The 23,286-nt window shown below is 40.0% G+C and overlaps 1 protein-coding gene across 2 annotated transcripts in view; it reads right to left on the reverse strand.

Moving 5' to 3' along the window:
• Positions 1–556: 556 nt before the first annotated feature.
• LOC117503858 (copine-8) overlaps positions 557–23,286 on the reverse strand; it is a 141,759-nt gene continuing 119,029 nt past the window's right edge. Inside the window, exons 14-21 of one of the 2 annotated variants that reach the window (XR_004558686.1) lie at positions 21,606–21,652; positions 20,235–20,416; positions 18,084–18,211; positions 14,141–14,243; positions 10,523–10,580; positions 9,363–9,436; positions 5,740–6,182; positions 557–5,685 (exon numbers count right to left, since the gene is read on the reverse strand). Coding sequence is in view for 1 of the 2 variants with exons in the window: in XM_034163134.1 (XP_034019025.1) it covers positions 5,994–6,182; positions 9,363–9,436; positions 10,523–10,580; positions 14,141–14,243; positions 18,084–18,211; positions 20,235–20,416; positions 21,606–21,652 (781 nt within the window). In the remaining variant the exon portion in view is untranslated. Of the gene's footprint in view, positions 6,183–9,362; positions 9,437–10,522; positions 10,581–14,140; positions 14,244–18,083; positions 18,212–20,234; positions 20,417–21,605; positions 21,653–23,286 lie in introns of both variants that reach the window. The other variant, XM_034163134.1, reaches the window with a different exon arrangement.

The following is a 23,286-nucleotide window of genomic DNA, read 5'->3' on the forward strand; positions in this document are numbered from 1 at the left end:
AAATTGAAATTTAACTGAAAATGTGAAAAGATCTCGTAGTTGAGATAATTTTCTTGTATTTATGGGATCTTTTCTCATAATTATGAGATAATTATGAGAAAAGATCTCGTAATTACAAGAAAATTACCTCATAATTATAAGATCTTTTCTCGTAATTACGAGATAAGGTGTCTATTATTTTTAAATCTGGTGAATGCAATGCACTTCCATAGTTAGAGGTTCGGTATCAATCACAGTAAAAAAACAACAACAAAAAAAAAACAAGACCATTTGACTGACTCAACATTACTCAATGCTGACTGTGCTTGAAGGAGACTAGTGAGGGAAGCCACAAGCTTCACTGGCTGTGACTGGAGAGACTGCAAAATCTAGGCTGGAATTTGTTGGATGGAACACAAGAAAATCTGAGTTTTCTTTTAATAATAGTTTTCTGTGTTAGTTCAAGCTGTGGCCACTTAAGTAAAAGGCAGTGTTTAATTTTTATTTTTTGCATAGCTTCTCTAATCACAGAAACGAAAAAGACATACAGAAAAAAAATGCACACTTTTCCAAATAATTTGCATTTAATATGAATATTTATTTAAAAATCCAGTTTGATACAGAAATAGTCATCTATATTAATTATATTATCAGACAATCAGTACTGCAGCCATGCGTTGTCTGATTACACATTTCAAAAAAAGTACAAGATTTTTTCTTCCAAGTAAATGCAAAGAAAACACACCAGAAACTAATAAAAACACTGACACAAAATAGATTATTAAATCCATAAAACAAATCATTTTTATCTCAAGAAGGCATCACACAATTCCAAGAAAAAAAAAAATCTGTGAAAGATTTAAGGCTTTTTGTACAGTTGTTTTTCCATATAGATTTATGTTCCAAGACACTTGTTTTTCACAAAAGGAATTGACGTGTCCTTCGTAAAACTGCACATGCAAACATAGTGCACGTTGTTAATAAGCAGATATGAACGAGCAGGATATAATTATTTTTTGGATAGCTTTATTAAACAAATATGTGAACACCTCACGTGGGTGAATAAAACACTCTGAACACGTGCGCGTGCACACACACACACAGTTCGATGGAAATGTGCGAAGTTGCTGAAATTCTGCTACGATGACAAGAAAGTAAAAATACCAAATTCTTTCATTCATTCATCTTCTACCGCTTAGTCCAATTAAGGGTCGCGTGGGGCTGGAGCCTATCCCAGCAGTCATAGGGCGCGAGGCGGGGTACACCCAGGACAGGACGCCAGTCTTAAAAACTACAAAACCACCAACTAACCACTCATGTTGGTTCTGGCGTAGTTGGCTAGTTTTCAAATTAAATTTGGTGAAAGGAGCCTGAAGGGAGATGGGAGGAAAAGTGAAAAAGAGAGCACGCACTTAGATTTAGTCAAAATGTTTTAAAAAATCCCACATTGTAATATTTTAACAAAGCATGTCAGTCAGTTCCATTCACTTCTAATGTATAAACAAAGTTACTGCTCTATCTTTTGAAAAATCCACTTGTGCTTATCAAGTATGAGTGCATATGACCTTCAGGGATAGTGCGTGTGTGGGTGTATATACATTTTTATGTATCATTTCAGTTAAGGGTGTGGATAAACCTGATTTACATAAAAAAAAAATAATAAAAATGTGTAATTTAAAAACTGAACATACAGTAACTCTAAAAACATTACATTTTACTGCATGCCGGGTTTTGTTGTATTTTTTGGTTTAATTGCTGGCAGATTACTTCATTGATGAAATAAGTTAAATGACAAAGTTAGACTGCTTGCTTGTATGAAGCTCAAGGTCATGCTTGGACAACCTTTTTGACAAAGTTTTTCCCCAGGTTAAATTGTACAGGTGTATAGAAGTACAACTGCCTTAAAAAAATCCTACATTTTTCAAACAGGTTTTTCACAATACCGTGCTGTCAAAAAGCTCAAGATCATACTCTTCCTTCTGACAAAAAAAAAAAATAAATAAAATAAAATCCGGAAACAGACACGTACGTATCACTCATGCATTCTAGTAGCTTCTACTTACAAACATGTGGAACCCCCACCCACAAAAACAAATCCTACAACTCCAAGAGGATATACCTATTCTGCATTATTACTTCTGACTTTGTGTCAAATGAAGCTACAATGTTGTTTTGCTGCTTTTTTTTTTTTTAACCTGTAACCGAAACGAAGTCCAACTACGCCATCACGCTACATTTGTATTTGGACTCCAACAAAGCTGAACAACTTGACTCTTCAAATCATAACTTACGATTCTCAGTAAAATAAGTGCCTCCATTTAAGAGCATTTTAAGGAGCTAAAGAACAAGAAATTTTTATTCGACATACAGTAGTTCATCTGGTCCTCGTCATGTTAATTGTGGCTCGTTTAGAGGTTTCAGTTGTGCTTTGAGAAGATTAATAGTTGATCAAAGTTCACGATTTTAAACCGAACTGCATTTTAAGATGAATTTTGTGTTAATAATGACACTTATGCCTTTCACCAACTCAAATTACATCTTAATCATGATCACACAGGATAAAACAGAGTAAGTGACTGGATCGAGAAACATTTAACAGTAGTTATACATTTGTTAGTGTAATAGAAACAAGTTTTGGTATTAATCATTTAGTTAATGTAACCGATTAGCAGACTAATTAGAAAACTTCATGATAGTAATGATAGATTTATCATAATACTAACAGATCATGTCCAATATTTGTTCTATCAATAAAATATTGTTTATATTAGCGATTCACAAAGTGTAGGGCATGGACTCCTGGTGGACTGTGAAGAAACTGCAGATAAGCCATGGCAGGTCATTCTAAAACAGAAATGCTGACTGTTTTGAGTCAAAGGACAAATATAAAACTATTCTATTCTATAATGTTGTATGCAACACTTAGCCATTCATTCATTTACTACCATTTATCCTGGTCCGGGTCACAGTGGCAGTAAACAAGCGGCTCATCCCACACTTCCCTATCCTCGGCCAAGTGTTCTTTGTAATTTCTATTTATCATTAAAAATCTACTAAAACGGCCTGTATTTACTGTATGTATAATATGTTACATACATTCAGCACCATGGACAGCTCATCTTAAAGTCTGAGCATGTGATAAAAATGTCAAAAATGCCACTTTGAAAAAGTAAAGTAGAAATACTCATTTAAAACTTGAACATTACCAGGAAGCAAGGCTTTAGTTTGGTCACACCATGTGGCAAATTGGGTTGTAGTTCTTCGTAAGGTGTTTTTCTTCTTTTCTTTGTCACTGTATCTTATAAAATACAATTTTCTACAACATTGGATTAAATTAGCACACTGTGCGATTATCAGGAAGTACATTTTAAACCAAACCACTATTTTCTTTGCACTTGTGTCCTTCACTCTTATTTTGGCATTTTACTCAGTGATCACACAATTGTATCTTCATAAAAATGTAAATCAAAAATCAATAAAAATCCTTCAACATCCATGACCAAAACAGAAAAAGTTCTCTCACTATTTTGGCAGTACGACAATTTCAAAAGGATGGATGTTAATTTGCACGCACACATCAAAATTTAATGTATAAAAGTTCTAGTAAAGCCAGACACAATAATAAAAAAAACAAAAACAAACAAACAAAAAAAAAACACAAAAACATGAGAACAACAACCACGACAAAGGGAAAGTGGGTGATTTTTTTTCTGCATTTTTGACCACTGGGCTCTTTAAGCTCAAACCGGTTTCAGTTTGAGAGCAGCTGCTGTAGTTTTAAACACGGTCACTGATGTGGTGTTAACGACATAAGACAAAACCTCTGGTTATGAGGGCACGCCATCGCCAGGGGTGGGGCAGGGCGGGAGGGGGGGGGGGGGCGAGAGAGAGAGAGAGACAGAGAGAGAGAGAGGTGTGTTTTCATTCAACAGTCAGAAACTATATGTATAAAAATCCGAAATTCTACAGAAAAAAAAAACAACAACCCTACTTCAAAGCTTTTCTGGCAAAAAATAATTTGCACAATTTCATCTTGAAGAGTCGTATAGAACCCCCCCAACCCCAAAAAAACCCAAAACAAAACGCCTTTCTGCATACATTGCGATACCCCATTGGCACCTATTCCAGAGCACAATCCTTAAATATATGAAAAAGTAGATAAAAACTAGTTTTGCACTGAATGGCCTCTTTAATAAATATCTTAATTGATGAAGACCGTTTTAATTTTAAAATCCGCTCCATTAAAAGTTAAATCCTGGGCGAAAATCTTTGCAAATCAAATATTTTTACACAGTCTAAAATGTTTAACAAATCTGTGGATGTGTTTAATTAATGGTCAGCACAGCGTCCAGCGCAAAACCAGACTGGTTCAAGCAACAGAATCAAATTTAAGATCACGATTCTGTGACTGTTAAGTTATGATTTAATGTGAAAATGAATGCATAGTGAGTTATATCTATTTTGACTCACGTATGAAGCTTAGGACAACAATGGGGGTGGGGTGGGGGGCAGAGCTTTGTGTCACTTGAACAGCGTCAGCATGAAGGCTGCACCGAAATGTTTCTTGATTTCCAATGGATATTTGGTGTTGTTTTTCCAGCCCAGTCTCATACCATCATGAAATGCGTTACATTTTCATAACGCGCACAACTCTTGGTCACTACTTTCTAACCTATAAACCCACAACATGTCACGCCACATTTTGTGATAACATCATGATATATTTTTGTCACAAAATGTGTTGCATTTTCATGACAGTATCGTGAACTACTATATTAAATCACTTTGCGTGACATCATCACGTTTTTGCCGTGTGATCAGGTTGTGTTTTTCACTGTATTTGTTGGTGTTATTAAAACATGTTTCTGACCTGGTGGGCTGCCAGGCCTGTACCACTATAGGGGGAAACACTATATTGGTAACCCAACTCCTACCCCATTGTGCTACCTGCTCTGCATTTGGTTGTGGGTGCAGCACCAGTGCACGTTTCCAAACCTAACCTGAGGGCAACCTCTTTTGAGATCATGATGTCGGCATTACAAGTTGGTGGAAGCACGATCTACTGTGTGTAAATACAAAATCTACAGGTCAAAGGAATACAAAAATGAACCTCGGCAACCGCGCAAAGAAAATACCAAGAGAATCTCTTTGCTCGTTATTACATAAAACAAGCATTCTGAATTTAGCGAGGCCTAAAAAGAGATGATTTCCTATTCAGCCAAACTGTGAGTTGAATGGGAACACAGCTGGTCAAAGCGAGAGACTCAGAAAAAGAAAATGAAAACGAGAGAGAGAGACAGAGAGAAGAAAAGCTTCAGCAGGAGACAGACGGGGGTTTGGGCTTCCACGCAGACGGTGTGAAGTGAGACATTTACAGACAGACAGATGGCAGAAGAGGTAGTGCAGGGCCGCTATACGCATGCACGTGACCGAGGCTATACTCATGCAAAAGTCATACAAACACCAGAATACAGTACGGTACGGTACAGCACGGTACAGAAGTGCTACCAGGACCTGCTGCTACCTGACACACGTACCAGGAAAGAGAGTTACGAGCTTCACACTCAAACTGTGTGTATAGAAAAGTATCAACAGTAAAAACCTGTTACCATTTACTGTAAACAATGAGTGAGCTGGAGAAAGAAACGAGAAATAAGTTAATTCATCCAGTTATTTACAGAAGACATTCTCTTTACAATTTTTCCCCTCCCACAAAAAACCCCTTTCCACCCTTTTTTCCCCCCTTCCTTCAGAATTCACATTCCGACGCTGATTCCAGTCTCTCCAGTATTCCCAGACAAGAATTCCAGTCTGTAAGAGGAATGCGTGACAGTGGAAGTAAACATGTGCGCCGCTCTCCTGGTCCCCACTTACAGCTGCTACCTCATGGCAGTGAGAGTTTCTTCAAGACCACCCGCGTCCGCCACGACAAGGCATCGAGTAGTGGCTTTAAGGAAACGGAAGTATTTTAGGGCACTGGGTTTGGTTCTGCTAACCCTCCACCTTCTTGCTCCTCATATCTGTGTTTGGACGGGTTGCAGTGGAGGCGTGTAGGGTGGCGGTGTTGGTAAGGGCTTGATCCCACGGGTCTTCATGTAGGAAAGGAACTGGTCTGGGATTTCAGCCAAGACGTCTTTCGCGAGCCGGGCCATGCTCAGGATGTGGCTCCCCGACCGGTCGATGAAGTCCCTGAACGGCACAAACTGATAAAGAGGGAGGGGGGGCAGGAAACCAACGTGAGCCAAATGGAACATTTGGGAAAAGAAAAAAGAAAGGAGAAAGAGAGAAAATGAAGAAAAGGGTGAGAAGGAGGAAGGATGCAGGATATCGGGAAGAAAAAGAAGGAAAATTAAAAGACGAGGAGCAGTGACGGTGGAATTCAGTTTAGAAGTTTAGTTGCTTTTTAATTCTCTTAAATGTCAGGAGTCATCTCGTATAAGCAGCAAAAAAAACAAAAAAAAAACAGGAGCCTTACCTAAACTAATTTACAAATTGGACCTGCTGCAGAGAACAGTCTGTCCTCTAATTAACGCCACAGATTCTCCCGATTTGCTGGAATGGAACTCTGGAGAAAATTCGCCCTCCAAGGTCACCAAAACGAGCACAGATGCAGCAAATTATTCACATCATGTTCTTACTCAAAATTTGAAGGAAATAAATTTTTCCTTTTTGGGCAGGGGGGAGGCACTTTGCAGCTTCAAATTTTAAGTCTCAGAGATGAAGAGGAGACGGAGCCAGACAGACGGTCTGCGACTTCAACAGCGTCAACGTGTCGTTCCGTTGCACCGACTATAACCTCCTGGAGATTATGCCTGGTTTACTAGAGTGCGCTCCGAGCGCGTACAATTCTGCCGAGCCCACACAGTCCTCTGCATTCTGTCTATAAGCATCCTGAAGTGCACCTGGGGAGGGCGCTGTTTCACCAAAGCACACAGAAAACCCACCGGGGCCAACTGGATCATTAGATCTGGATCATTAGAGGGGAGGTGATGGTCTAGTGGTTACGGCGTTGGGCTTGAGACCAGAAGATCCTCAGTTCAAATCCCAGCCTGACTACAAATCACTAAGGCCCCTTGGGCAAGGTCTTTAATCCCCTACTGCTCCTGGCGTGTTTTAAGTGCCTTGTATGGCAGCACCCTCACATCAGGGTGAATGTGAGGCATTACTGTAAAGCTCTTCGAGTGTCTGATGCAGATGGAAAAGCCCTATATAAATGCAGTCCATTTACCATTTCATGCAATCTGGCCAACTTTCATAAATGGAGCTTCTCTCTTCTTATCTCAGCAATAAATGCATCAGTAGATCTAGTAAACGTACAATAGATCCTTTTTGAAGCTTCCGATTTCATCTACAGTTAAAGCCAGTACCCGAATGCAGCTGGAGGAACTGAGACAATGCAGATTTTGGGCCTGACTTGGTCATTTCTGATGATGTAATTCCAGTTTCCATGCAGAGCATCTGCGTTGTTTAAGTCCCCTTGCACTCATCTGCGTGTCCAGTTGGCCTATTAGTCTAAAACGAGGTGTGGTCACGTGCACTGCTGATGGATTGATATCATGTAGCCCATGAGCCAGTAGTCAATTTGACCTAATCAGTAAAAGTTAAGGGGACTAAACAACACTTACAATTAATAAATGGAATAATTTTGACTGTGTTGAATGCTTGGTCTAGAAAGCTTGAGACCGTTGGATTCTATGACGTACGACGTATGTTACCCTGTAATGTGATAACTAAGCATGGCAAATAGTGCAAACTATTCCTTTTAAACACCATATTAACTCAACCAATTGATGTTTGTCACCATTTTTTTGCTGTTTTTAGCCCATAACTTCATGGCATTCAGTCATAGATAGTCCAAACTATACCTTCTTGGGATCTTTAACATCAGACTTTTCAATATGATTGGACGATTGGAGCATTTTTCAATTTTGACACCTGTGTAATTCTTCATTGAGCCCTACCTGGATACAATGACCACCCAGGGGTGGCCACTATAGGTTTTTGTGCAGGCCCCAGTATACTGAGGCTGGAGTGTTGTTTCATAACAAAAACCTGCTTGGCTCATGGACTAATAAGGAAGCAGAGAGTGAATGCACCATAGACAAACAAAAACCTGGTCAAAAGTCGAGCAGTGTTTTCCTGCTGTTTACGCGGCACAATAGTCAGGTGCACCCTATGGCCCAGCTGCACTAAGATGCAACTGTATGTAGCATCAAAAATTCTTGATTCTGGTCTTTATCTGGATGCCAAAACAATCAGCTGGATCCAACAAGCTAACCAAAGACATTTCAAAAACGTAAAGTATGGTTAGGGTCAAAATAGTCATATCTCAACAAATAACTTAAAAAAAAGAAGAGCCTATTTTCTGATGTGAACCGACAATCTAATCTCTCCTTTCAGTGCAAAAACTGTACAAATAACACTTAAAAAAACATTTCTTTCCAATTATTGTGCCCACAGGCAGACAAACTGAAGAGTGCCAAAACAAGCATACTGCCTTGTAACTGCAGAGGAGACGCACATTCTTGGACAAGTGTTTGTTTCTTTTAAGAAATAAGGCCAAACTCATTATTTTGGATTGTTAAAAGAGAGAGACTTTTATCTCAATCCAAATCCACCTACTGGGACCAGATCCTATATTTCAGTGATGGTCACAAGCCACAAAAATTTAAATCACAAACTCTTACATGCTTGATGGTGAAGCACTAACGGAAAAAAAAAACCAACAAAAGCACGATCGATCGTCTCCGTTTCATTTACGACGGCAGGATCGCACGATCGTCCATTTGTGGCGGAGCATCTCTGTGAAGTAAAAACCTCAGTGTCGCGAGAGGTTATCAGCTCGTTGGTAATGACAGCCTGCAGATGCAAGTGGTGTAACGTTCGAGTGCTGAAACTGTTTTAGAACGTGGTTCTTTTCTGCATACGTTGCTTTTCCCCCACATGCAGCTTCGCTTGTTTGAAAAAACAAAAATACAACTAATGAGTTTGACTCCGTCACCCACATAGGCTACGGGAGGGTGTGAGAGAGTCAGACACAGGCTGACAGCAACGGTGTGAAGGTCAGGCAGGATAAAAACATGACTTCATCCCGTCACGACCAAACAACTCCTCCTGGATCTTTGCTTTTTTTGATTTCATGGCGTATGTACGTGTGTAAAGCAGTAAAAGCGACAATCCATCTTCATTATAATCTGTTCAGGGAGCACATCGTACTATTTGTAAAGCATCACATTAATAATCCTGCGTCTTGTTATTCCACGGACCAAAATTTAATGGCTGTTCAGAAAGTTCGCCGAAAAAAGGGCATTAATGAAACAACTCATTTTAAGAGAGCAGGCAAACTGATGTGGGAATGAGTGGATGAGAGGGGACACGTGTACCTGGACGATGTCCCTCTCTGCAGCTCTTCCTTTGGATGACACTCTGACTTCATCACCATCCAGCTCAATCATGGCTGAAGAGAATCAACACAAAAATGAAATAATTAATTGCATGCACCCATTTATTCTCCTCTGCATTTCTACGACAGCAGAAACACTTTTCACTAACATGCACAAGTGTGCAGAAATCTTAGGCATATTAAATGTGCATGAAATGTTTAAAGAAAATGAAAAGGCACTAAAAATTTCATGTTTCAGTGCGCCAAAAAAAAAGGAAAATGTAAAATGAAATCAAAATGTCCTGATTTGCAAAAATCAATTAAACCCTGAATTTAATTTGGATAATCACAATTTTGTATACCACCATGACGAGTGAAGCACTGTGAATACTTTCCAGAAGTATTCACAGTGCTTCACTTTTTCTACATTTTGTTATTCCAAAATGGAGGAAATAAATTTTTTTCCCTCAAAATTCTACACACAATGCCCCAAGCTTGTGGCATCATATTCAAGAAGACTTGAGGCTGTAATTGCTACCAAAGGTGCATTAACAAAGTATTGAGCAAAGGGTGTGAATATTTATGTACATGTGATTTCTTAGTTTTTATTATTATTATTATTTTTAACAAATTTGCAAAAAAAACAAAACTTTTTTCATGTTGTCATTATGGGGTGTTGTGAGTATAATTTTGATGGTTAAATGTATTTCTTTGGAATAAGGCTGTAACATAAAACAATGTGGAAATATTGAAAGGTTGTGAATACTTTCTGGATGCACCATATGGTCATGCTACTACTGAGTGTTTAACAGCAGCTGTTTTTGTGATGTTAGGTGCAAATACAAAGAAAATGTATTTTTTAAAGTTTTCTTAGTAGCTTCATGATTAGCTTTTTAAATAATAAAAATAAAAATCATTCAATCTTTCAACCACAGGAAAAAAAAACTACATTTGTGATAAATTTTCTGTGGCTCCTAAAGTTTTGCAGAATCCTCCATATCTACGACTATAAGCAACAGGTTTGTCGTCGTGTCCCACAGCAACCTGTTCTCGAGGTTTTTGAAATGGAGCAATATCTCCACCTGGTGGACATTTACCATTAATGCAGGCCCAACAGAATTTCACCAAGAGCTGTAGTTGCTCATGTTCTTGCTGCCTTACCATCAAATTCAGCAGGCCCTACTCCAACAATGATGATTGACATTGGCAGACAGGCGGCCTGGAGGAAAGGACAGTGATGAAAAGAAACACGTTTTTGTATGAAAGAATTTTTATCTTACATTATTAAAGAGCAGTAAAACAGGAAATAGATGAAATGTGACTCTATGATGAGCCTGAATCGTACATATGAATGTCAATATGTGTGTGTGCATGTGTGGACCTTTGATGTGTGTTGTCCGCAGCTTCTCCTGTGGTGCTGAGTGGGTTGATGCGTCACGGTAAATAATATCAGAAATGAAAGAATCAACAACATGACCTGAACTCACCAGCAGCTTCCAAATGACAAATGTGTGTATGTTTGAGTAATGTGTTGACCCCAGGCAGAACATTTTTGCTCCACACTGCCCCCTGTTCCCATTTTTTCCAGTTTCATCATCTCTGCAGACACTGTTCCCTCTCCCAGCATGCCCTTCTCCTTTGTCTCATGCACCTCTGTCAATTTTCTGTTCTTGTCTTCTTTACTACCAAAGCTGATGGATCACTGTCTCCACAGAAATGTGCATTATACACTATTTTTATTTCTTTTGCATGGCACGTTGGAGCATGACAGTGGTGGAGTACTCGAAGGCAAATAACATGCTGTCAGAAGTGAGTGTGGCACAGAAAGCGCTAAAACAACCAATCAATCAATCAATTTTATTTATATATCGCCAAATCACAACAAACAGTTGCCCCAAGGCGCTTTATATTGTAAGGCAAGGCCATACAATAATTACAGAAAAACCCCAACGGTCAAAACGACCCCCTGTGAGCAAGCACTTGGCGACAGTGGGAAGGAAAAACTCCCTTTTAACAGGAAGAAACCTCCAGCAGAACCAGGCGCAGGGAGGGGCAGTCTTCTGCTGGGACTGGTTGGGGCTGAGGGAGAGAACCAGGAAAAAGACATGCTGTGGAGGGGAGCAGAGATCAATCACTAATGATTAAATGCAGAGTGGTGAATACAGAGCAAAAAGAGAAAGAAACACTCAGTGCATCATGGGAACGCCCCAGCAGTCTAAGTCTATAGCAGCATAACTAAGGGATGGTTCAGGGTCACCTGATCCAGCCCTAACTATAAGCTTTAGCAAAAAGGAACGTTTTAAGCCTAATCTCAAAAGTAGAGAGGGTGTCTGTCTCCCTGATCTGAATTGGGAGCTGGTTCCACAGGAGAGGAGCCTGAAAGCTGAAGGCTCTGCCTCCCATTCTACTCTTACAAACCCTAGGAACTACAAGTAAGCCTGCAGTCTGAGAGCGAAGCGCTCTATTGGGGTGATATGGTACTATGAGCTCCCTAAGATAAGATGGGACCTGATTATTCAAAACCTTATAAGTAAGAAGAAGAATTTTAAATTCTATTCTAGAATTAACAGGAAGCCGATGAAGAGAGGCCAATATGGGTGAGATATGCTCTCTCCTTCTAGTCCCCGTTAGTACTCTAGCTGCAGCATTTTGAATTAACTGAAGGCTTTTCAGGGAACTTTTAGGACAACCTGATAATAATGAATTACAATAGTCCAGCCTAGAGGAAATAAATGCATGAATTAGTTTTTCAGCATCACTCTGAGACAAGACCTTTTTAATTTTAGAGATATTGCGTAAATGCAAAAAAGCAGTACTATATATTTGTTTAATATGCGCTTTGAATGACATATCCTGATCAAAAATGACTCCAAGATTTCTCACAGTATTACTAGAGGTCAGGGTAATGCCATCCAGAGTAAGGATCTGGTTAGACACCATGTTTCTAAGATTTGTGGGGCCAAGTACAATAACTTCAGTTTTATCTGAGTTTAAAAGCAGGAAATTAGAGGTCATCCATGTCTTTTCAATGAAAATTTAAGCAATGCCGTCTAATAATACTGCCTAAGGGAAGCATGTATAAAGTGAATAAAATTGGTCCTAGCACAGAACCTTGTGGAACTCCATAATTAACCTTAGTCTGTGAAGAAGATTCCCCATTTACATGAACAAATTGTAATCTATTAGATAAATATGATTCAAACCACCGCAGCGCAGTGCCTTTAATACCTATGGCATGCTCTAATCTCTGCAATAAAATTTTATGGTCAACAGTATCAAAAGCAGCACTGAGGTCTAACAGAACAAGCACAGAGATGAGTCCACTGTCTGAGGCCATAAGAAGATCATTTGTAACCTTCACTAATGCTGTTTCTGTACTATGATGAATTCTAAAACCTGACTGAAACTCTTCAAATAGACCATTCCTCTGCAGATGATCAGTTAGCTGTTTTACAACTACCCTTTCAAGAATTTTTGAGAGAAAAGGAAGGTTGGAGATTGGCCTATAATTAGCTAAGATAGCTGGGTCAAGTGATGGCTTTTTAAGTAATGGTTTAATTACTGCCACCTTAAAAGCCTGTGGTACATAGCCAACTAATAAAGATAGATTGATCATATTTAAGATCGAAGCATTAAATAATGGTAGGGCTTCCTTGAGCAGCCTGGTAGGAATGGGGTCTAATAGACAACAAATAAACAACAGGGATAAAAGCCTCCCAGACATATTAAACTCTGTTTCACACTGCTAAAACAGACACAGATCAGTAAAGACTGTATCCCACGACCGATTTTTGATACCAGATTGTCTATGATTACGGCAACCCCCCCCCCCCCACCAAAACCCCTAATAATTTAGGCCTTAAATCGTGTGCAACTCATGGTAAGAACAGCAGTGTTAGACCTTGTGAGCAATAGTGAAAGTTTTAAACAAGTTTAAAAAATTTATGATGACAGAATAAATCATGATTCCCCCCCCCCCCCCAAAAGTGAATACTGGATGTAATTGGTCAAGCTTGGGGGTAATCTTATGCAAAAATAGGTTAAACTGGCAAATCAGGTACAATATGCATTAATCTAGACATTCCCGATTTCTGAATCGTTGTGAAAAAAATAGGCAATCAGATTAGAAATTGTACTAAATCAGGACATCCACAATTAGACCCACCTGCTACCGAATGATGCTGGACAACATTAATCAGGGGTAACTGCTAAATGCACAATTGGCAGTCATCCCAATGACCTGCGATTGTACACAACTTGATGCACAATTATTCAGTATGACCCTCGATTTGCCACAATCAGGAAACAGCAACCAATCAAATGTAATCAGGAATAAAAGGAGGGGGAGCTGTAAAAGAGGTGGTGGGTCTCCCTCTTCCATTAGTTCCTCCACATCAGAGCTAATCCCACCAAAGGAAAGTTTGGCTTTTTGGACCATTGTGGGGAAAACACAATAAGAGGGGGAATCGTGGTGGGAACTGTATAATTGGAATCGTATTAATTGAAATTACGTGTAAATTTTGGCTATGATAAAAAAATAAAACTTAAAAAATAAATAAATAAATGAGCCCAATTACATCAGTGTTCAAATCAGGATGGAACTCTGGGCCAGAAATGGAAAATTCAGTTCAGCTTTTGATGTTCAGACTAGATTGATGCAACCTGTAACAATTTCTTAAATCTACTTTTGTGGTTTTCATGAATTATGTGGGTTTCTTTGGCGATGGGAGGGGAGGTGTGTGTGAGAGTGTGAATTCAGCTGTTAGGGGGCACTCTCACATTGACAATAGACTCCTTGGTCTGGGCCATGTCAGAGATGACACCATCTGTAATGATGAGGAGCACAAAATACTGCGAACCATCCTTCACCGAGGCTGCGTACCTGTGCACAAAAACATACAAAGACTCTTTAGTTACCGACCGATCGCATTCAGCTTCACTTCAACTTAAGGGAATTACAATGCTTAACCAAGATGGAGGCGGAGCTACTTGATATTGGCAGTAAATAACTTTATTCATCTTTATATAACGCCTAAATAGATCCTTGTCATTTGATTGGTGGTTTGTATATCACGTGATATGGATTATTCGTACTATTTGCCATTGCATTCCATTTACCGTGCAATATTGGTTCTATTTAACGTGCAATTTTGGTTCTATGCATTTTGTGATATTGCACGCCGCGACCATAGCGTACGCAAACTAGCGGCGACGGTGCTTAGCTTAAAAGCAAGCATGGCAGGGTTTTTTTTTTTTTTGCATAGCATCAGGTACGGACTACATCGTCAGGGTTGTTTTGAACTATCCGACTTTGCAAGTTGACTGAGAACAATTTTGGATTGGATTGGACTGCTATTTAAAGTTTGTGTTGGACTGTTTGGAACCTCTTGAAGTCAAAAAACCAGTGATGCACAGCAAAATGTAAGTCCCTATTCTGTTTATAAATGAAAAAATATCAAATGACAAGGACCTATTTCAGGTGTCATATAAAACAAATAATGAATGTTTTTTCATTCATGCAATGGTAAGAATATTTCATGCGGTGAAAGATGGAACATTGCACTCGTAAACATTGATTATCTGTATACTGTGGTCTCGCCATGCTAGTTTAGTTAGACATATGTATGTAGCTGGCTCAGAAATTAAGCCATTAGGTTCATTCGTGAGTACATAATGTGGAAAGATATGTTCCAGTGAGTAATGCTGGGCTGCTCCTTTTACAATAAATAGCTTTACCTTGTGGTTATATATGCAGCCGATCTGCTCTGTGTAAGCCTGATCCCATCAGATCTCAGAAGCTAAGTAGTGTGGTGCCTGGTTAGTACTTAGATGGGAGACGGCTGTGTGTGTTTCTCCAGGTTGCACTGCAGTTGCATCAGGAAGGGCATCCAGCGTAAAACTTGTGCCAAATACCAATGTGGATCTGGCTGTATCCGCTGTGGTGACTCCGAACGGAAGCAGCCGAATGGACAACAACAACCTTGTGGCTATATACATTTCTGTGTGATTAGTTCCACAATGATACGAGAGCTGGCACAAATTTCCAGCATCTCCCACTTCAACTGACACATGCATTCACTAATGTGACCACAGGTTCAAGCAGATAATGAAAACGCTCAAAGAATAAAGCTGAAAATTAAGAATTTGCCAATTGGCCCTCCAGGGTCGCTGTAGAAGTATTTCTAGCGTTAAGGACTATTTTTTTTTCTTAAGCCAAATGCAGGATGGTATAAATCACGTGCGCTGTGACCGGTGTGCTCAAGGTGTACTGGCACCTTTACTTTTATGGCTCAAGGCACATGATGCACTTGGATATGAGTCGGGATTACAAAGAGTTCATTATCGCACATTATAGGTGGCTGGGGACAATTATCGCTATTCACAGATGTTCCTTTATCTCCTTCAGAAGGGAACTCTTTCCACAGTGACATCCTGACACTCAAAGTTACTTCAGAACAAACTTATTCTTATCTTTAGTTTGTGTATGTAACTGAAAACGTACTAGAAAAAAAAACATTCCTAATGATGTGTGATTTTATCACAATTGAACTCATGAGCATCACAGCTGCAGTTACGAATAATACTGAATAATATTTTCTCATTTTTCTGGCTTACATTTGGCTCTGTTTATAGGCAACTAAAAAAAAAAGAAAAAGATCAGGAACAACATAAGTGGAGGTTCACAGATGCTTCATGCTACCCCTCTGTGTCCTTGGACAAGATACTTTATCTGCATTCTCTCAGTCCACCAGCCTTGGCTGGAGAAGTAACCTGCGCTGGACTGGCGTACCATTCAGGGAGAGTCATAGACTCTCATCCATTTCACGCTGTGGTATTCATGGATAAGCGCCGGCCCGATGAGCCTCAGGGCTTGTATATAACTTACTAAAGTCAGTAGTCTCTAATGGGCTATTAATGATGCTTCAATTTAAGAAGCTTTTGGTGAAGCAACTAGTTGGCAGTTGAGGTTTCAAATTCAATACTATACAATACTTCAATGTGCTCAGTTTTCTCTTTGGTCAGATTCCCTTTTGCAGCCATCAAGAATGACATATCCTGGCTATTGCACTTCAACTTATTGTCTAGTTCTATTTTAACGCAAAGCTGCATTTTTTACCTTTTACTGTGGTCCAGCTCACATTTTTTGTGGCATTAACATGCATGCTCGCTGGTATCAAAACAAAGACATGCTGTATGAAGTACACACAACATTGCCAGATCGCGATGCGTGTTCATTTTATTTGACCAGGACAGTCGGACATAGGGATGCGCGATCCCTTTTTCACTTCCAATCCGATCCCTGAAATTGGATATCTGCTCATACTGATACTATTCTTTGCTGCCAGAGCTCTGTTTGCTTTAATACGAGGTCTGTTAGAAAAGTATCGGACCTTTTAATTCATCGTCCCGATGCGCGAATGCCTCCACACGTCTTTCATTACAAAATCTCCTGTAACAGTGGAATCTGAAAAAAAAATGGCTGATGTCCACCTTTTCTGCCATTTCTCTGGTAGTCACATGACGTCCCGGATCAACACAGCCTTCACTTTGGAAATGATCTGGTCATTTCAGCCTGTCGATGGCTGCTCGAAGCGCGGCGTGCCCTCAGCCGCTGTGGGCTGTCTTTAATCCGGTTGTAATGCTCCTTAATCTGTGTGATGCCCATAGGATTTTCACCGAAAGCCATCTGAATTTTCCGAATGGTTTCCACCTGGCTGTCTCACAGTTTCTTGAAAAATTTGATGCATTGCTGCTCCAGCCGTTCAGACATTTTCCTGACAATGAAAATCCGACGACAGGGGTGGACCAGTGCTCACTCAAAGCCTGCCCACAGGCAAATGATGCAACCGACAGGCGTGAAAAAACTCACGCATGCGCACAAAGGTTCAAGCTTGGCTGATGCAAGCGCACATGATTCAAATCCATATAGTTTTTGCAAAAAATAAAAAGGTCCGATATTTTTCTAACAGACCTCGTATTATTAGAATCGTTATTGTTGATTTTATATGAGGATATGTGTCTCATCAGTCCCCGTCTCATTGGGGCACACCTCCGTTCGAGAGGTCCCTTCCACAGTTTGCAGCCAGTGGCAGCCAGCAGGGAATCCATTCTGGAGATGTGCTTTTCGAAACGTACCACAGACACAAACAAACACACAATCAGCCCGTCAGGTGACCTGGCAGGACTTGCTGCAATCATCACAATACGGAAAAGCCTGAGAACACAAGTCAAGCGTCAGTCAAAGTGCAAAAGGTATTGTGTTCTTTCACATGTGCGCCAGGATCACCTGAGCTTCATTACATAAGCAGTGATGGCAAAGGTGGAATGTTAAAAAAGCACAAAAATCTCAGAATGGCAATAATAATGACAAGACTGTGATAGAACAACTGCAGTAAAACTAAGCCCCAAACTCTGGACATCGCAAAAGAAAACACACAGAGGAGAGAGCAAGTTGCAGTTCCTCGAAATGGCCAATTGAGGCTGGCTTCAAAAGTGAGCAGATTCCCATAGAAGCTCATGTTAAAATGTCTAATTTTAGACCAGAAATAAACATGTTTACAGCCTGGTACAACAGTTTTGGTCTCTATAGCCAGTTTCCCTCTCCATCGTGTAAAGTCAGTGATCCAACAAGTTGAGAAAGAAATTCATTGAATATGTTTTTTTTTTTCTTAAGTAAGCAAGCCATTTTCTGGTTGTTGAAGGTTTAATTTGTGTTTGTTACCTAGCTACGTGGTTGATAACAGGAGAGAAGTTGGTGGGTCCATAGAGTCGAACTGACTTCAGACTCTGATAGTATGCTTCCATCACGCCGTCAATGCCTGCACAGTACGGGTTCTGCGGGTTTCCGTTCTGCAGGATAAGACACAATTTTTGTCGTTTACATGTTTGTCATTCTTTCTGGGGTGAAGTACGTCAGTTTTCTTTCGTTCCCCAAGTTTAAAAATCAAAGTCGGGCATCATCAACTTGATTAAACTTCAAACACAGTTTTTGTAATCCCTGATTATCTGTAATTAACTGTGACATAGTGATCTTTTAAGATAAGACTGATCCCAAAATGTATCCCTTCCAAATATCTTCCAGGATGAGTGTCAACTTGTTTATTCAGCTCTGAGTTTAATTATACTGATGGTAGAAAAATTGGTCTAGAGTTCTCTTGTATTACTGACAAGCTCTTGGTGAAAATTGTTGGGTCTCCACAAAGGGCTTTGGTGTTTGATTCTGGTGAAAACAATAAGCTGGAAGCCTACTCTTGTGCTTTTCACACCATCATTGCGCTTGTTATTATCTATGGGAATATGAACAAGAGGAAATATGGTGCAAAATGTCCCATCAAGATACTGAGACAGCCTGGTGGTCCAAATACAGCCTGTCTTATCAATGGAGGCAATTATGGTTGCTTAACCCAATGTTAGCTTTACAGTTTTCAAAGCTGGAACTGTAGCAAGATAATTACAGGCACATCTGAGCCGTTAGGTGTTGCAATACTAACTCCACATTAGGCAACCTTAAATATAAACTCCCCACCATTCAGGCCTACTGAGTTATACTGGCTCTCAAAACATAAATTAGGGAATAAGCCTGTTTTGTTTGATGATTTGCAGACATCCAAGCTACATTTTACGGTCGCAAATTGAGTTTTACCAGTGTTGCAGACCGAACGGTCCCCCTAAAAATCTATCTCCCCCGATGACGCGGTTCACAGATTAACACCTCGTTTCTGCTTCAAACTGCACTCCAGTCATCTATCTCAGCGACACATATCTTTATTGTCTGATGGTTAATAATCCCATTAATCCATCTGATTGCTTTGGATGAAGAGACGTGCTGCTGTCATCCAAAATGATAGATGCACAGACGCAAAAGGCGGACTGATATTTAGGGGCGGACTGTTCGGTCTGTGACACCGGCAACGCATTAGCGGACCTGGTAAATAGCTATTTGTGACCGTAATCCAGCATGAATGTCCGCAAATCATCAGACACAACAGCGACATTCCCATTCTAATCCAATTCCATCGTTTGCACAGTTTATTTTTCTGTAAGTAATTTGGTCGGTGAACCATTGTGAAAAGGTGTGGTCAGCTCGTCAAAGCTTACCGTAACAGCGTGTTCATGCCAAACTGGAAATTCTGTGAGCAGACTCACAGATTTCTCCATCTTGTCAGCTGCATCGAGTTAAATCCACGTTAAATTCAATCAATCAATCCAGTTAAATCCATAAAATCCACGCATTTTGGCATCCTCGTCCCTGCATTCGTTTCTGTTGCTTTCAGCTGACAGCGCCATTAGTGACACCTGCGCAGCAACGTGGTCAAGGGGCGGAGTAACACATCAAATGTGAAACAGTTTTAATATTTTGCCACCGTCCACGTGACATTTTATGGTGGGAAATCTCACGATTAACCAATCAGATTCGCGAGAAAAATGTCATTGGATTAGAAGAGTAAATTTATGGACAGAACTCCCACCAAAATATGGCCAGTAGCTCTCCATCACGAGGGCTTCCAAATTTCTACCGTGTAGTGAGACCGAGCTGTCAAGTTTAGAAGAATGTGCCTCAGCAGGCAGAAGACATACTGAGCCACAGACAGCATCCATGTAGCCCCAAAGTTTCGAATCCTACACTGTTTTAATGTGGAAAGGGACATAAAATTACATCAGAGTTGACCAAAGAGCATATACGCAAGAGGACAAATCGACATTATTGTGAAATTTCACGAAGAAATTAAGATGCTTGGAAGCTTTGTCCACCACGTTCATCATCATCTTCGACATTAATTAACGTGCTGCCCATCATAGATGAATTCAAGTGCCTAAACATCCCCCACGTCACTCCCTTCAACTCTTCCTTCCTTCCTTGTCCCACCCTCACCAAGGCAAACTCGTGGGAGACCCGCCAGTCAGGAGGCAGCTTGGCCCCGAAACCCAGGGCAGGGAACATCTTGTCGCTGTCGTAGTCCTGGATGATCTCCCCAACAGCCTTCAGGGCGATGGCGTAGGCGTTCAGCTGGTAGGGGCTCATGTAGTGCAGCGAAGTGGGCTGTGCCGGGTTACCTGTTTAAACATAGACACGCCGCAGACAAAGCTTCGGTTTCCTGTACATTTAACATCTGAACAGCCGGAGGAAAAACGTTGCAACATCATTCAAGCCTGACAAGAGTAAATATAACCCTTTGGTTAATGGACAAACCACTCTACAAATTACACCACTGCTGATTTTTAACAATCAAGACCTAAAGTTTAAACACACTGGTTTAAACAAAGAGGCCTAACCTTTTTAACAACAATAATAATAATAATAATTAGAAACAATACGACACAATATGTGTCTTGGCTAACTGGCTGATTCCTAACCTTTGGATGAGCCTATGCAAGTACCTGGTAATGTGCAGTGAGTTAACAGGATAACTTAAACAATAAATGCTATTATCTTGGAATTTTCCAAATAAAAGGAGATATCAAGAGGATAAAAGGATTAGACTGTTAACTTTGAGCCAACAAATCAATCCAAAAAGCAAGTCTGTTTTGTTTGTGTAATGCCCCGTCGACCTGTCTGGCACCTACTGAACACTTCCACCTACTGGACATGTCTGGGCTTGTTGCACGGAATACTCTTATTACATGGATGATGAAAATTAGGTGCAGGTGTGACTGAAGCTGCATGGAGCTTGACTGTCACAGGCTTTATGTGGCTTTCGTTGTGCTTTATAGGTCAAAATCAACACTCATAGAGCATTTAAATTTCAAAATGAGACTGATTAAATTTATTGCACGAGCCAGTGATAACACTGAATAAATTAAAATGATTTGTTGTTTCGTTTTAACACCAGTGACTATTAATTAAACAAAAAATGTGCTTCATGTTTGACGCTCTGTCACTGTAGGCCTGAAATTACCGTAAAGTGATATTAATATGATACATCAAATAATTCATGCTGCTGTTACAGAAGCAGATGACACATCACTCTTGGACTGGTGTGTCAGTGGGCACTAAAGAAGATCAAGTACAAACGATTGCCTCTGTTGTTATCAGTTGTCCTATTATGTCTGTCCAGAATCAGTCTTAGCTCGAATCCTTAGTGATGGAAATCAGACCACGTCATAGATTTGATGTAAGGAGGCCAATATTAATTACTTTAGTCTTCTTCTGCATTTACACAATAAGCACTGCTTGTGTGTTAATGTGCCTCCTTGAGCATGTGTGCACACAGAGTGTATTTGCAATTTCGAAAAGGATGCTCACCATTGGAAGCTGTGAAATCAATGGCCACGGTGAAGTTAATCTGGGTCCTTGGAAGACACAAAGACGAGAGGTGATTCATTAATTAACAAGACTCTTGACTCTTCAACCCCCCCCCCCCCCCCCACCACCACCACTACTACCAACCACCTTCAACCACCTCCCACACATCCATGTTTTTCTCCTCCCTTTCCAATAGAAAACAACCAGAAAGGGGCTGCAGACAATCAGGTTTTGCTAATCAATGTCTGAGGGAGCAAACAGAGTTCCTCTTGGTCATTAGCTGTGACAGTAATGAGCCAGTTGCCGGCCATTTGGGACAAACATACAAACATGTCATTAAGCAGCAGAGAGGGAGGGCGCTGTTTGCAACAGAAAAGTGCAATACACGTATAGTGGAATTCTGGAAGAAATCTTAATAAAGATCCCAATGAAGAAGCCTTTAAGTTTGTTTCTTTGTTTGTTTGTTTTGTTGCATGTTCCTAAAATTGCAGAAGTGCAAATCTGTCAACATTATAATCAACGTTAGCAAGTCTTGTGTGATGAAATATCCGTTATCAAATACAAAAAATAACCAACAAAACTCCAATTATTTCCACTTGGAGATGTCAGACAAATTATTTTCCTTCATACACATTTTTCATTGTTCCTGGTGAGTTTATGGATCTATGCTCAATGCGTTGCAGAGAGCAGCCGCCAAAGCCACCTGAAGTGAAGCAACAAAGCAGAAAGGTGTACTTTTATATTTTTCCAAGTGTTTACTTTTATTTCATTTACAGTATTTTCCAGAGTTTTTTTTAACTAGTTTTGGAGGACCTGCAATTTATACTCAGGTGTGACTTGTATATAGAAAACGCATTTATTACTCATAATAATAATTATAGTAACTATTTGTATAGGACTTTCACAGGCATGAAAGACTCTAAACAAAATAAACTTGAATAATAAAAGAATAAATGCCAATAATAAGAAGTACACAACAACAATGCACAAAAATCCCAAATTAATGAGCTGATAATACAAAAACATATATTCTGGTGCAAGTTAGAAATGGGTTTTTCCCCCTTAAAGAGGCCTTTTTTAACATGTGCGACTTATGACTTAGTGTGAGTTATATTCAGGAAAATATAATTATTTTAAATTAAATCACTTTTGTCACCTGTACAAGTAGAATACACTGTATGTTCATTGTGAATCCGCATTTGTAAGCCGCAACTTAAAAGTGAATTGTGTAAACATCCCAATTATGCTACGCTCAATGCCAGACCAGGATTTTTGTGGTCCATAGCACCACCGCTTCCTGCTGCCTCGAGATATCAATGCATTAGCACTGGGCCTGACCACATGTCCTTTTAAGACAAGCACACCTGCGGTTACACAATAAGGCCAGTTGTAATTCAAACAAACTGCCTGCTGGTTGAAAATACAGCTGCGTTTGTTGGAAACTAGCGCTGGGTGCTATTTTTGTGCATTGTGTTATAAGGCCCTCAAACTCAATTTTCGCCTCCTGTACATTTTCCATTTTGCCAAACAATAGGTGCATCAACGTTTATGTTTCACATTTCTTTTTAATTACTGTTACACATTGATTGTTCATTTGATTTTTGTAAACACCTGACTCACTCATCTTCAACTGCTTACTCCAAGTAGGGGTCACGGAGGGGCTGGAGCCTATCCCAGCAGT

The sequence above is a fragment of the Thalassophryne amazonica genome, chromosome 22 (assembly GCF_902500255.1).
Source record: "Thalassophryne amazonica chromosome 22, fThaAma1.1, whole genome shotgun sequence".
Classification (NCBI taxonomy): domain Eukaryota; kingdom Metazoa; phylum Chordata; class Actinopteri; order Batrachoidiformes; family Batrachoididae; genus Thalassophryne; species Thalassophryne amazonica.